Raw genomic sequence first — 15,830 nt, 5'->3', positions numbered from 1 at the left:
CACCCCAAGATGACTGCAATAAGTGAGTAACAAAATCTCAACACCATGTCTATGACGCCATTATTCGGTAAGTTGAGAGAACATGAACTTGATCTCAAAAGATTAAATGAGGATGAAGAAAAAGGAAAGAAAAGGACGTTAGCCTTCAAATTCGAGATTGATAAAGGAAAGAATGCTAAAAAGGATGAGAACTTTGATAAATATGAAGAAAATATGGGTCTCATCATCAAAAAGCTAAGTAAGTTCATGAAGTCCAAACAAAAGAGAAGATTTAAAAGAGGGAGGAAGGAAAATCAAGAATCCCCCTCAAACTACCATTGTTATGGTTGTAGAGTAAAAGGACATATAAAATCTAATTGCCCAAATTCAAAGAAGGGTGAAGAAAGAAATACGTACAAAGAAGTTCTTCAAGAAAAAGAAAGCCTACATTGCTTGGGATAATGATAATGAATCAACATCAAGTTCAAGTGGTTCTGATGAGCAATCTAATATTTGTTTAATGGCACATGACAATATATCTAAAAGCCAAGTAAGTTCCTTTAGCGATTATGAAGGTTCTAATTATAGTGATAATAAATTGCTTGGTACTTACAAAGAATTATTATTTGAATTTGAAAAATTAGATATTGCTCACAAGAAATTGAAAAACAATTTTAAAGAATTAAATCTAAAATTTGAAAATATTCTTGAAGAATATAAGAATTTAAAAAATAAAATTTTAGATTATGAAAAAAGAAAATATACCATTAGTGATGAATGTATTTTCTTGCGTAAATAAAAGTGTTGTAAAAAATAAGTATATTCCTCATTATAATTATAAAAATAAAAATGAAAGAACTTGTAGAGTTCGGATAGAAGAAGGAACTACTTATAGGAACCAAAATATTTTTACTTGTTTTTATTACATGAAAAAGATTATACCTTAAATAAATGTAAAATAAAACATTATGGTGTTCCTTACGGAAGATTTACTTGGGTTATAAGATAATTCAAAATATTTTTCTATCCAACTCAGAATCCATACAAAATTTTTGGGTACTAAAATAGCTTGTTCTTTTTATTCTGCATAGTTCAAAATCCAGCAAGTTCATGTGATATCTTGATAGTGGTTGTTCAAGACACATGACAAGAGATAAAAAGAAATTTACAAACTTCCAGAAGAAAGGAACAAGGTTATGTTACATATGGTGATAATAACAAGGGAAAGATCCTTGGTATAGGAGATATTGGAAGTGAAAACACCTTGATGATAAATGATGTATTGTTTGTAGAAGGATTAAAGCACAATTATAAGCCAACTATGTGTTAAAGGTCTCAAGTTAACCTTTGAACAAAATTATTGCGCTATCCATGAAAAGGATTCTTTTGAAGTTTCTTTGAAAGGTATTAGACATATAAATATTTATTTAATTGATTTAGGAAATGCATCTAATAAAAATATTTCATGTTTAGTAGTAAAAAAAGAAAATCCATGGTTGTGGCATAAGAGAGCTACTCATATTCATATGCAACAATTGAATAAGCTTATATATAAAGATTTAGTAATTGATCTACCAAAACTAAAATTTATAAAGGACAAATTATGTGTTGCATGTCAAAAAGGTAAACAGTTAAATCATCTTTTCATTCAAAAAATATTGTTTCTACGAAAAACCCTTAGAATTCTTGCACATGGATTTATTTGGTCCTTCAAGGATAAAAAGTTTTGGTGGAAACTATTATGCTTTAATTATAGTAGATTATTATTCAAGGTATACATGGACATTCTTTATTACTCTAAAAAAGTGAAAATATCAAAGTATTTATAAATTTTGCAAAACAAGTTCAAAATGAGAAAGAGTTAAAAATAAAATTTATTCGAAGTGATCATGGAGGGAAATTTCAAAATGAATCTTTTGAAAATTTTTGTGAAGAAAATGGAATTTCTCATAACTTTTCTATGCCTAGAACTGTATAACAAAATGGAGTACTAGAAAGAAAGAATAGATCTTTAGAAGAATTTGTTAGAACTTTATTAAATGAATAAAAAATTCCAAAACATTTTTGGGCTGATGTTGTGAGTACTTGTTGAGTCACCGGCAAGTGTACCGGATCGTACAAGTAATATAAAATGGTAAGACCAAGTATTGTGACCTGAGAGACTCTCGACACAAGACAGTCGTGTGATAACCTGATTAATTAAGACTTAAAAAGAATGAGATCATTGGTTTCAAATGCAGTTGCAGAAAATTAAATATGAATGCAGTTTGGATCAATTGAAGAGAAGCACACAAATGAACTGATGTTGTTTGTATTATGAGATGAATATGTTGTTGGGGTTAGATTTCACCAAGTTTACTCTCATGTATATATAAGAATTCTTCTTCATGCATTAATGTTAACATCACTCACTAAATTACTCAAAACCCGATCCCTCGGTGAAGAAAGCCTATCCTTAATTACTAGTTCCTACGATTCCTAGCATCCCTAGTAATTAATTCTAAAGATTAAGAGCTTAAGACGACCAAGTCTCATACCCCCATCCTTGAGAAGTACTGCTCATGGGAATAATTCTACAAGAACCTGAATTGTAAGGAAACTCCTGACACTCATGCAATTCATACATCATGCTATGAATGAGTTAAACAAAACAAGCGTTGAAACAGAAGAATTACCGTAACAATTAAAAAAAGAAGCATATATTATTAAGAATCAATTCAAACACATGAGAATTCACAAGGTTACATCATCCCCCTAAAAGTTGAAGACATGGTGAATCTAGATGAACAATGGAGAAGAATGAGATAGGAAAACCCTAAAAGTTGAAGATGGAAGCTCCCGCATCTAAATCCGCCTTCAGAGAGTGGAATAGTGTGTTATTGCGCCTCCTTTGCCAAAGATGCAAAACCTAGGACGTATGGGTCCTTTAAATAAAGCGAAATCAAAACAAAAATAAGGCCTAGGCCCATGTCACTAGCGCTCAACACTTGTGCGATACTCAAAATTGACGCTCAACTTCACTCAGAGGGCAAGAAGGCATGGTTATTAAGGAAAAGTGGCGCTCAGCACCTCAAAAAGGGCACCCAAGTGGTGTGCGGCACCTTTTGGCGCTAAGGGCTCCTAAAAGGGCGCTCAAGCTTCGTGTGTTCCTCCATTCTGGTGCTTTTCTAAGCCTGTTTGAGCTTCATCTCCTTGGCACTTCAGCTCTGCTTTCCATATTATCTCATTTCCTGCCAAAACAAAGGAACTTAGTCATAAAATCATCAAGTTCAACCTCAACTCTCTTATTCACACAACTTAATAGAAAAACATGATTTCAAGCAAGTTTCTAAGTAGAAAAGGGTGCATTTAGTATCAGAATTATATCACAGATAACAGTATTTTCAATCGTTACCAATATTGCATGTTATGTTTTAAATATAATGTTTATTAGACCTATTTTAAAATGTACTCCTTATTAATTGTTTAAAGGAAGAAAGCCTAATGTTTCCATTAAAAATATTTGGATGTAAATGTTTTGTTTTGAATAATGGAAAGCAAAATTTGGGAAGATTTGATTTTAAATCCAATGAAGCTATATTTCTAGGATATTCTCTTACAAGCAAAGCTTACAGAGTTTTTAATCGAAAAAACATTTGAAATAGAAGAATCTATGCATGTTGTCTTTGATGAAATTGTGGACTTATTGAGTCAAAACAATTTAGATGCAGGTGAAGAAGAAGACTTGCAAAAGACAGTAGACAAAAAGATAAATAATCATCAACCTAAAGATTTAACAAAGACATGGCAACAACCCCAAGGATTATCACTAGACATTGTTATTGTAGATGTCTCAAAAGAGGTAATTACTCAAAGAAACTTAGCAAATTCTTGCATGATTGTGGCTTTTGTTTCATAGTTTGAACCTAAGAATGTGTATTAAGCTCTTTAAGATGATCAATGGTGTATAACAATGCAAGAAGAACTCAACCAGCTTAAAAGGAATCAAGTGTGGGAATTAATCCCTAGAAAAGACATTCAGCAAGTGATAGGAAAAAAATGGGTGTTTAGAAACAAACTAGATGAAGATAGAAACATAACCAAGAACAAAGCTAGGTTTATTGCACAAGGCTATAGTAAAGAAGAAGGTATTGATTATGATGAAACATATGCTCCTATTGCCAAGTTAGAGGCAATGCGCCTACTTTTTCCTTATGCATCTATTATGAGATTTAAACTATATCACATTTTTAAATTAAAGAAAGTTCTTTATAGACTTAAACAAACACCTAAATTTTGGTATGAAAGATTTAGCATTTTTCTGTTAGAAAATATATTTAATCGAGGTAAAGTTGATTCCACCTTATTCATTAAAAGAGTAGGAAAACATATTCTACTTTAATGTGTTTAAATATTTTAGTGCTTAACAAATGGGATTCAGTTGTTATCACTGAAAATAAATCTATATTCTTTGTTAATTCTTGTTTATTTTATATAAACATGTTAGTCGGTGATAATCAATTTCATGTGAAATAGATTTTCATTGTTTTCTTACATATTACGTTGTTTTATAAATGGAGTTTTCAAATGTAGACGGATTTATTTTTCTAGAAATGTTTTTCAAGTTGTATGTAATGCTCTTTTAATATCAGTTGCATGAAGTTAAACTTATTTTCTTTTGTTAGCAGATGTGCTTTCTTATTAAACTCACATATTTCATCTTATGTTGATATTTGAGATGGATTACGATAAATATTATTAATAATTCATTTTAAGTTGTTTAACTTTTGGATGAAACATCATAAAAAATGTACCTTTAAAATAGATTTTAAATATAACTGTGTCGCAATCAAGATTATGATGGGATAATGAATAAAAACAATTAAGAAAAAATGTTTTGGAAGTCGACACTGAAAATTTTTTGAAAAATCATAAAATAAGATATAGTTTACAAAAATTGGATTTTAGGTTCGAGATCAGTTATGTATAACAAAGGTATTAGCTCCTACCATGCTTGTTCAAAAACAACACCTTTGAATAATTTTTACAAAGTTGATGTGGTTTTACTAAATATTTAATTTTTCTCAAAAATAATACTATAATGAAAAAAAATACTTTTTCTTATGGATCCGACCAAAAATTACCTTGCTCATATTCTTATTCAGATGAGAAAACATGGTTACATAAATTTGTTTAGCAATGTTGATATTTTCGTTTTGAAGATTTTTGTAATTTTTTTGGTATTTTAGAAATGGAGAAAAAGAAACAAGTACTAAGCCGACGCGAACGATTATACGAGTATTTATATCTCTTTTAAGACAATATTTAATTATTTAGAAAAAGAATTAAAGACTAGGACGATATAAACGATCATACTAGTACTCGTACATTTATAAATGTGAAAGCATTTTTATCTTTTATTTTATGATTTATTATTTTTTAAAATAAGAAAATACATAATAAGAAAATATTTTTTATTTTTTAGAATTGTTAATTTAATTTTTTTAAAGGAAATTTGAAAATAGATATCACGTGATGCGATGGATAGAGCGGTCAAAACGAGTAGCCTGACTCGACCTGGCCCGACTCACCATGATTTAGTCACTTAGTGAGCCAACCTAAGTTGGTTCACTTATTAACAAGCTGAAAAAATTTGAACCCGGTTCGATCCACCACAAGTTGGTGGGTTAAACAGGTTGGCTCACCGACTCATTTAATTATAAGTTTTTTTTAAAATTAAAAAGTTACATTTTTTTTAATTCAAATCTAAATAAACATTACACTAAAATGATGTTAAACTCCAAAGACAATTTAAAATAAAAAAAAAAATACCATACAAAACAAGCATAATCCAAAAACATGTAGAAAAGGCAAGCCAATAAGTTTTTAATATTGATAATTTTTATATCACATGTCCATTTATAATATTAAAGTCTTGAATAGATAAATCTATAATATTTTTCTCTCTTGAAACATTTCTTCTTTATCACCATCTACAATATAATAAAAAAATTACTAACTAATAATATTGAAACACAAAATATAAATAATTAAATTAAATTAGGTGGGTTGATAAGCTAACTCAGCTCATCACGGGTTCAACCTGGTAAGTTGGGTTCTAAGGGAGCCAGATTGAAAACTAGCCCACATAAAAAAAATTATATTTTTTCAAACCCAACTTAGCTCAAACCCATGGTGGGATTGGCCCACAGGTTACAACCCATTTTGATAGCACTAGCGATGGATCAAAGCACTGTGAAAAAGAGGAAAGACCTTCTTTTCATGATTTAAAACAAGATATTTGTGAGTAGTAAAAATAATGCCCTCAAAAACATTGTGAAAGTTAAGTGTAAAAGAAAAATGCGTAGAATATAATATAATACCCAAATCAAAAGAAAAAAAAGTAGAGGTGACATAACTTCTCAGCTTTCGGTATTCCAACTATTTCTTCCTTAGTAATTATTATTGACAGAGTCCCTTTGATGTGAGAACTTATTCTCTTCTATACTTTCCTTCCTCCTATTATTTCTGGGTGACTCTCACTATTTTGTCTCCTTTTTTCATTGATAGGATGCCTATATATATATATATATATGTAATATTATGGTAATCTTGCTTTAATTGTGAATTAATTGGGAATGAACAAAATAGGGAAACAAATGGTCTTGATTGTAATATATTTCACAAAAAGGAAGAAACAAATAAAATAATATCTAAGACATTGATTATAATAATTATGGTCAGAAACTTTATCAATTTTTAGAATCATATTTTTCTCTTCTTAAAAGAAAATGACGCAACAAATTATAGTATAATACCAAGATATTATTTGTAATTATCATCAGAAATATTGCTTATATTAATTCAAATTAATTCAAATTAGTTGACATAATATTAATTCAAATTATTACCATATTAAAAACATACCTTTATCTAAAAATTAATATTTCAAAATGAAAAGCAAAAAAGGGGTGAAAATATGTAGAAAACTCTTGTTCTAGCTAAATTAAAGTTTAAAAATTATATATAGTTTAAGAAAATTTATTTATTTTTCTTATTTTCTTTATCTATATCACTAATTATTATTCTTTTATTTTTTATTAATTTTTTTATTGATTTATCTGGATGAAATTAGGTGTTTAAGATATATAGAAATTGAAAGTGTGACGCCATGGACATTATTAGTAAGATCTTTTGTGTTTGGAGTGTAACAAGCTTCACATTCTGCATTTTTGGTGACAAAGCAATAGATTTATACCCAACGTAGCAAAACCCTTCTCTTCCCATGCTTCTTTTGTCACCATGGATGAAGTAACCATTACCCTGGATGCAACAGCCATTGCTGATTCCATCAAGCACCACCTCCCCACCCTTTTGCATTTTCACAACTTTCTTATATAGGATTGTTCTTGGATTTTTCTCTTTGCTGCCATGACTACAGTAAGCTTGGCTAGCATTTGATACTTCGATGCATTCGTGTAATCAACATTTTTTAGAGTTTAATTGTTTTGTTTTTTGATTTACATTTTATGCAAATTTTCATTGTTCAAATGTTTCTTCTCCATTCCTCTCGTATGAATCAGAAAACTAAGTTTTGAGCATTTGAAGCTCGTAATTGCAAATTAATACTGATTTTAGTACGGAATCATGCTAAATATTCAGATCATACATTGTTAATAATTAACCCATTTAGTTATTTTAAATTACATCTTAATAATTCATTATTCATTTTTTATCACATTAACATAAGATTCAATTACCATGTTTCCATTTGTTATATGTATTTTCTATCCATATATTTCTAATAAAAGATTCCAACAATCAAATTAAATATTCATATGATTAGAATCGCTGTAAAATTTTTAACTCAATCCAACCATTAATGAAATGGAAATATCAATTTTCTCGAAATAATTGAAAATAGGAATCACAAACTCGCGGTTTGATAACAGAGAGAAAATCTCCCTTGTCTCTCTACCAAGCTCAATTTTGGTACTAAAGAGCGGGTGGATCACCCAACGAGAGTGCATAATACACAACTCATGACACATTGGTGAATCTGTTTCCTAGGTTTACAGGTGTTTTTCTTCATTCTCATAGATAAAAACCAAAATTACCAAGATAAAAATGTATTCTCTATTACCATTTGAACTAAACTTAGCAATACATAAAGCACTTATAATACGAAACCCCCAATCACACATGAAATTTAACGGAAATATCAATTCAACACTACCAATTCGGATTCTTAAACCAACCATCTCAAAAATGGAAAATGTTTTTTTAACGTTTTTTCACAACTTTTTTACAATTGTATATGTGGTAGTTTTTAATTGGTCTGTTTCAAATATACAGACCAATAAAATAAAGACACATAGTCTATAGTTAAAATGTTATTTAAAAAGGTTGTTAACATATCATAGTCCTTTAGGCCTTGTTCATTTAAGTGGATTCGGGAGAGAATAATTAAGAAGATTTGATGATAATTTTTGTTGTTGTTTATTTAAATAGATTTGGAACTAAGTGAGAGTGAATTTGGAAGTAAATTTTTTTAATCTGTCACATAAATTAAATCCTACACTAATTCTCACAAATTTTACTTCCATACTCTCACTTACCTCCAAATCTATTCAAATAAACAAAAAAGAAAATTACCTTCAAATCCTTTCAATCACTCTCCCTCAAATCCACTCAAGTGAACAAGACCTTAGAAATATCACATATCAAGGTTACAAGGTAGTTCAAATGAGTGACAAATCTACTCTTTTATGTTTCAAATGGTGTTTTCTTTTCTCTTCACAAATCACAAACGGGGTGCTTTTTTTAGACGCCTTCTAGACGTTTTTTTCTTTTGAAAACAATGTTTCGTAGATGTTGTGGGAGAAATTGGACTTTCAGTTTTTAATAACCAGTTACTCATTACAGAATTCAATATTATACTAAATATTTTAACTTTTTGTAAACAAATATTGCTTTTCTAATTTTATACAATACACATTTTTACTAATTATTTTTTATTTTAAATTAATATTCTAAAAGAACCTTTTAAAATTCTAAAATTCATCCTTCATGTGTTTTATAATAAATGTATTTTTTACTATCAATTTTTCTATGGCTTTGTTAATCTAATTTTTAGTACGCATTTACAAATGATGTCATGATTTTTTAAGAGTTAAATATGTTTTTAACTCCTATATTATCAAGTGGTTTTGGTTTTAGTTTCTCTTTCAAAGTAAGATACATTTTACTCTTCTTCCTTAAGGAAACTTTAATTTTAGTCCTCCAAAACTAACACCGTTAAAAACCAACTGATGTGGCTAACGGTGTTATGCCATGCCATCTTTTTTTTCTGACATTGACTCAATCTTCTCAGCTTTTCTGCCATGTCAATCTTTTCCGTTGTCAATGCCACCGGCAAACCACCATGTCGCCGCCGCAGAAACCCTAGCCGCCACCATCCTCCATCACGCACCTCCACCATCAACACTCAGACACAAGCAACCTCATCACACCACCACCCAACGCGAGCAATGCCATTACGAGTTCAATCTCTCTGCCACCACTCTCCCTTCATCATTGTGAGGCCGCCATCATCCTCCAAGAAAACGCAGCAGTCCAAACCCCAAAAAACCAAGATCCTCATATCAGAAAACACAACAACCCAAAAATGATGGGAGGAGTAGGGACAGGTTTGGGATGATCGTCGATCTCGACAAAGACGGTGTCAGTGGGGGAGACAGAAGCTGCGTGGTGGCGAAGGAAGGAGGGGAACTCACCGGAGGCACCGTTCGGCCTGACGATTGCTACATTGACGGTGACAACGAAGATGGGTTGGTGCCGAAAGGAGGAGGAGGGTTTGGATTTGTAACCGGAATGGTTGGTGGGGTATGGGGTATTGAAAGGAGGGAGTGGGGTTGGTGAATTGAAATTGGGGGCGGAGATTACAGGTGGAGGTAGACGCGAGCAAGACCCATCAAAACATTCATTTGTAGTTGTGTGGTGGCGGCGTCATAGGATCCCGAATTCCCACACAAACAAAGCCTCATCAATCAGTTTTGCTCTACTCTTGAATTGATAATTCATTTTCGCTAAGATTTCCAGAATTACAGTAATATATATCCAGTGCTTTATTGACATCTCCTTTTGTCTTCTTAATTATAGTCATGGCATGGTTCTTTAATGACTCATTCCCATTTATTATCTGCAAAAATTNTTCAATTTCATCCTTGTAAATTTGTCCAACATCAGTTGGCAACAAGTCTTCAACTTCANAGCTTTGTTCAAGNTTTGGTTNAGAATTATCAGATTGAGTACCACCAGGAATCTNAGGTATTACTTTCTTGAANAATCTTGTAAGTGTGGANTGCTTTGAATCACNTGGTTCGGATTTTGCTTTGACTTTGCCTTTTTTGTTNGGCTTACTGTCACTACTTCTCTTCCTTTTGGCAGGAGANACGGGACTAGGTACTTTATGCCTCAGGATAGTTGATTNANAATCTTGACTAGGAAAAATGTTAATATTTTTGCTAGTGTNGTTTGCATNATTAAGGCTAGGTTTTGCANATGAATCAGTGTCATTTAATGTGCANCACTTGGATGTTGAAACAGGAGTTTGATAGGAAACCACTTGTTCATGAAATTCAGTTTCACGTTCATAGAAATTAGAAACAACTTCAACGACATTGCTCCTAGAGATGCTGATCATATCCAGCATCTAGTCTCGGGTGACCCACGTGGGCAAACTACAACTAAGTTCTCGAATTATTTTCTCTTTTTCTTCATCAGTCAGCAAAGTAGGATCTTCTGTACAAGTATCTCCCACAAAAGAATGCAAACCCACAGCCATACCTGGATCAANACTCTTATCACCTTCTACCTCCTCCAATGGAATGACTTCCTTGCCCATNCCTTGANCTNGTTCCANAACATCACTAACACCCTTCTCAGCCTTGAAACCCACTTCNCCAAGGCCACGNCAAAAANCCCTTANAAACTCATGCTTGTTAGCAGTCTCANCGACCAACCCGGCAAAGTGCTTCCTAATTCTGTTAACATGTTTACTGTCACTCTTCTCAACATCCAAACCCACAGTCGGAACAACCCGCTTTGGCTTTAAAAACTTCACATACTCCCTGAGCTCATCATAGTTCGAGTGCTCACTATAGGACACAAGATGAATCTAAAATGAATCCCCAATCCCAAAACCGTTTTGCTCATCTGCATAGACGATGATGGAAGGAAGGAAGGAGATGGAGGGAGAGGGCAGAGAGAAGCAAGAACAATTGACTTTGTGTCAGCGTAATTTTAAGTATGTTAATTTCGGAGGACTAAAATCAAAGTTTTCTCAAAAAGGAGGACTAAAATGTTATTTTAAAAAAGGGACTAAAATCAAAATCAATTGATAATTGAGAGACTAAAAACATATTTAACACATTTTTTACTCAGCCATGTATGATTTTGATGTAAAAATTTCATTATTAAAAACAAATTCATCATTAATATTTATAATATTTACGTAATTATTTCATTAAATATATAAATGATTAATTAATGTATCAAATTACAATAAAGCTTAAAATCATTATTTAAAAAACTTTTAAGATAAAAATCAATTTAGTTTTTTTATTTATAATTATTCCTAAATGAAATTTATGATTCAAAATTATTTATTATAAATCTAAACATTTGTTTATTTAAAGCGCAAACTAAAATAAGATTTATTTAATATAACAAAATTATTGATTTCTGCCTATACAGTACACATGCGTCGCCATGGTTGAACGTAATGTGTCTGCCATTTAACCTTTTTATTAATTTCTTTTTGGAAGAAACTTCTTCTTTGAATTTGAATGATTCAACACCACAGCACTTGACAAACAAATAAATACAATCTTATTTAAAATTAAATAAAGAAAAATAGATTAAAAAATATTACACAGATTATAAAAGAGGAAAAAAAAGTTAAAAGAATACAAAATTACTGAAATAGGGGAAAGACAGACAGCATCAAAAATGAAAAAAAACAATCATAATTTTTTATATTTCTGAAGTATTTAAAAACATAAAGATTTAGGTTGTTTAAAAGAAATATCATTTCATGACTTATGACTTAAGATTAAACTACTTACAAAAGTTGCTATAAAGAATTAAAAGAAACCATTAAACTAATGAGTTGGTTCAAGCAGTGACTGCTATTGCTTTCTTATAAATACATGCCATTTATCTCCCTAAGAGCCACACACACAACAGAACAGAAAACAGTACAACAACAAACATCTTCTTCAATCTCATTTAGAATATTGATCATGGCTGTTTTCACATTCGAGGACCAAACCACTTCTCCCGTGGCTCCTGCTACCCTTTACAAGGCTCTTGTCAAAGACGCCGACAACATCGTCCCAAAGGCTGTTGATTCCTTCAAGAGTGTTGAAATCGTTGAGGGCAACGGTGGCCCCGGAACCATCAAGAAGATCTCTTTCCTTGAGGGTACTTTCTTTCTTCATTTTCTTTACATTTTCTATGTTTACATATAAAATGAAATGATTTAATATGTGAATGTGGTGAACGAATGAGCAGATGGCGAGACAAAGTTTGTGTTGCACAAAATAGAAGGAATAGACGAGGCTAACTTGGGATACAGCTACAGCATAGTTGGAGGTGCTGCTTTGCCAAACACTGCAGAAAAGATTACCATCGACACCATACTGAGTGATGGCCCCAACGGAGGCTCAGTCGTAAAGCTGAGCATAAAGTATCATAGCAAAGGAGATGCTTCACCCAATGAAGATGAGCTCAAAGCTGGTAAAGCCAAGAGTGATGCTCTTTTCAAAGTCATTGAGGCTTACCTTTTGGCCAATGCTTGAATTCATCTAAGTTATCAGCAAGGACCTTGTGATATTACATACATACTGAGATTTATTGTGAGGAGTAAATGCTTTAAGTTAAGTTGGTTTATAATGTACGTGTGTTTTTCTTTTTTGTTTTAGCCTCAGACGGTGAGAGCTGATATCTTTGTATCTCACTTCATCCATAAATTATAATAAAGGAATGCATACATATAAGTTTGAACTTCTTGTTTATCTTAAAGAACGAATTGGATGAGAAGAAAGTTGATGCATTTGACTGCTTTGTAAACGAAAAAACAAATTTAACTAAATTATGCCTTACTCGTTTATTATTCTTGTTTACTCGTTTATTTGCAATACTCCTTTATTAGCTTTTTACACATGTTTTTTTTACACGTTTTTTTTTACTGTGTCCACTGAGAACATGCAAAAAATAAAAACAGAAAAATATAAAACACACAATACTAAAACTAAAAGCTAAACTAAAAAATAATATATCGCTTAAATGTGTATTTATTAAAGATCAAAACAAGGAAGAGATTGTTAAAGACAAAATTGTCTATATGAACAAATGATTTCATATTTTGAAGTTTAATTAAATAACATTAAAATGAGTTAATAACCGTAAAACAACCTAAGATAAAAACACAAGACTTAGAATCCAAACCCCAAACAGACAAAAACTAGAACCTGAACCTCAAACGTAGAAATCATAGGAAAACACTTAGGTCCTAAGAAATAGAAAACACTTACGCTAAAACACTCAAACGCATGACTAGATGATGTCTTGTCTAAGAACGTCCAATAGAGATTGAGTTAAACGCTCAATGATTAAAATACCTAGATTAGGTATTTGGCTCCTTTCGAAAACAAAGACAGGTCGAGACAATGTCTTCGACTAAAACAAAAAGATTTAATTATTAAACACATAAGAAAGCTTAAGTAAGATAAATGTTATCTATCTAAAAAGAGACAAAAGGCAAAGAAGCGTTTATTTGATCAAAATATACCAAGAGCTAAACAAACACCTCATCTCGTGATGAAGTATTTATATACACTTGGTATCTTCAGATTAAGGAACTAAATTGTAAAATGTTACCTAACGATAGGAAATCAAAAAACAATTTGTTGTTTTGAGCAAACGTTAAATGACATTAAATGCTCAATGTTCAAAAACAACAAAACTGATAAGAAAAGTCATATTTGTTACATACACAATTTACTCTAATTTTTCATATGAGCTATTCTACATGCATCCGTAGTGCTACAAATCAAATATCAAAAAGTGAATGTTAGAGACAAAAGAGATAATAACGAAATCTTCCTATCATGAAGCAAAATCTAAAAAGATCGTACAACCTACTTCAAGCAAAGGAGTGAAAAAGAATATATACTCTAATAAAGTTGCCTTACCCAACGATTGCTGTGAAAAAAAGAAAGAGAAAATACAAGTATCAAGGATACAAACTACAAACATAGTCTAACGGACAAATATTCATGAAGCCTATAAATAGAAGATCTCTCAAGAAGATCAAAATGATAGAAAAAAGGATAGAAAAAGAGCACAAGAAAAGCTTACACGACATATCCATCAGAAAGAGAAAAAGAGAAGAAAAGAGCTCAAAGAAAAGAATACATCTGAGCTGAAGAAAAGAGAAGAGAAGAGAAGAGAAAGAGAGAGATACTCTCGAGCTTAAGCGTCAAATTTCTTATTATTGTAAAAGAGAAGAGAGAAACACATGTGAGTGTTTAGACTACATTGTATTGTAATCAAATCCTCTCGTAGAGAGGCTTAGTCTAAACTACTTATAAGCAATTGCAATTATGAAGAGAATTAAAATACTTACAACTGAACTCTTTTGAGTTGAGGAATCTGGGCGGAGAGCTGAGTACCACGAGTGGTGTGAATACTCAAAGGAAATATCGACAGGGTGTTGAGTATCAGGAGTGATGCTAATACTTAAAGGAAATATCAGTGAGGTAGTTAAGTACTAGGAGTGATGCTAATACTCAGAGGAAATCTCGGCGAGGTAGTTGAGTACCAAGAGTGATGCTAATAGTCATTTGTAATTATGTGTAGATTATAGTAAAACCCTCTACAGAGGAGACTAGACCTAGCTCAGTTGAAGCGAAGCGATATAAAATCTCTTGTCTTATTCTCTTTTTTCTTTACTAAATGATTCTCTTGAAAAACCTGCAGTTAAGTTTTATAATTCAAAATACAAAAACTTTCAAGCTAAATGATCCTTTCTTTTTAGGAAAATTCATACAAAGCATTACAGTAAAAACACTTGAAAAAACACGACGATCTTATCAACTTTATATATATATATATATATATATATATATATATATATATATATATATATATATATATATATATATATGGAAAATGCTAATTTACATAAAAGACTTTTTTAGTTGATACATTTTAGCAAAGTGTACCAAGTTTTAATGGACAAAAAAGTCTCTATTAAAGTAAAAACGAACTTTAAATCCAAGGGTATTTTAATTTTAAAATTTAATTTAAAATAAAAAATAAAAGGTAGTTATTTATTATCGAGATTCATCCACGTATCTTTTATTTTATTTTTATTTTAAAAATTACCTTTTATTTTTTTTATTTAAAATAAAAAACTAATAACTAATAATACATGTGGCGGCAATCATGGATGATGTAGCAGTAATCATGGATGATGTAGCCGCAATCATGATGGTAAATAACTACTTTTTATTTTTTTATTTTAAATTAAATTTTAAAATTATTAAAATATCCTTGGATTTAAAGTATTTTTTTTCTTTGAGTAGGGATCTTTTTATCTATTAAAACTTGGTACACTTTACTAAAATGTACAAAACACACACACACGCGCGCACACACACACACATATATATATATATATATATATATATATATATATATATATATATATTTTTTTTTTTTTTCCTTTCAAGTCAAGTGTGATAGCGTGCTATATCTCAATGGTTACAAAAAATGCTTTTAAAAAATTTTATTCAATTTCTTTT

The 15,830-nt window shown here is 30.9% G+C and overlaps 1 protein-coding gene across 1 annotated transcript; it reads left to right on the top strand.

Moving 5' to 3' along the window:
• The first annotated feature begins 12,200 nt into the window (after window positions 1-12,200).
• LOC106773664 (pathogenesis-related protein 2-like) lies at window positions 12,201-13,029 on the top strand. The gene is made up of 2 exons (XM_014660396.2): window positions 12,201-12,444; window positions 12,535-13,029. The coding sequence occupies exons 1-2, from the start codon at window positions 12,264-12,266 to the stop codon at window positions 12,819-12,821; spliced, it is 468 nt and encodes a 155-aa protein (XP_014515882.1). The 5' UTR covers window positions 12,201-12,263; the 3' UTR covers window positions 12,822-13,029.
• Window positions 13,030-15,830: the final 2,801 nt, after the last annotated feature.

The sequence above is a fragment of the Vigna radiata genome, chromosome 9 (genome assembly GCF_000741045.1).
Source record: "Vigna radiata var. radiata cultivar VC1973A chromosome 9, Vradiata_ver6, whole genome shotgun sequence".
Taxonomy (NCBI): domain Eukaryota; kingdom Viridiplantae; phylum Streptophyta; class Magnoliopsida; order Fabales; family Fabaceae; genus Vigna; species Vigna radiata.
The sequence above is the reverse complement of the archived record's forward strand: the minus strand, read 5'-3'. Positions and strand labels throughout refer to the sequence as shown.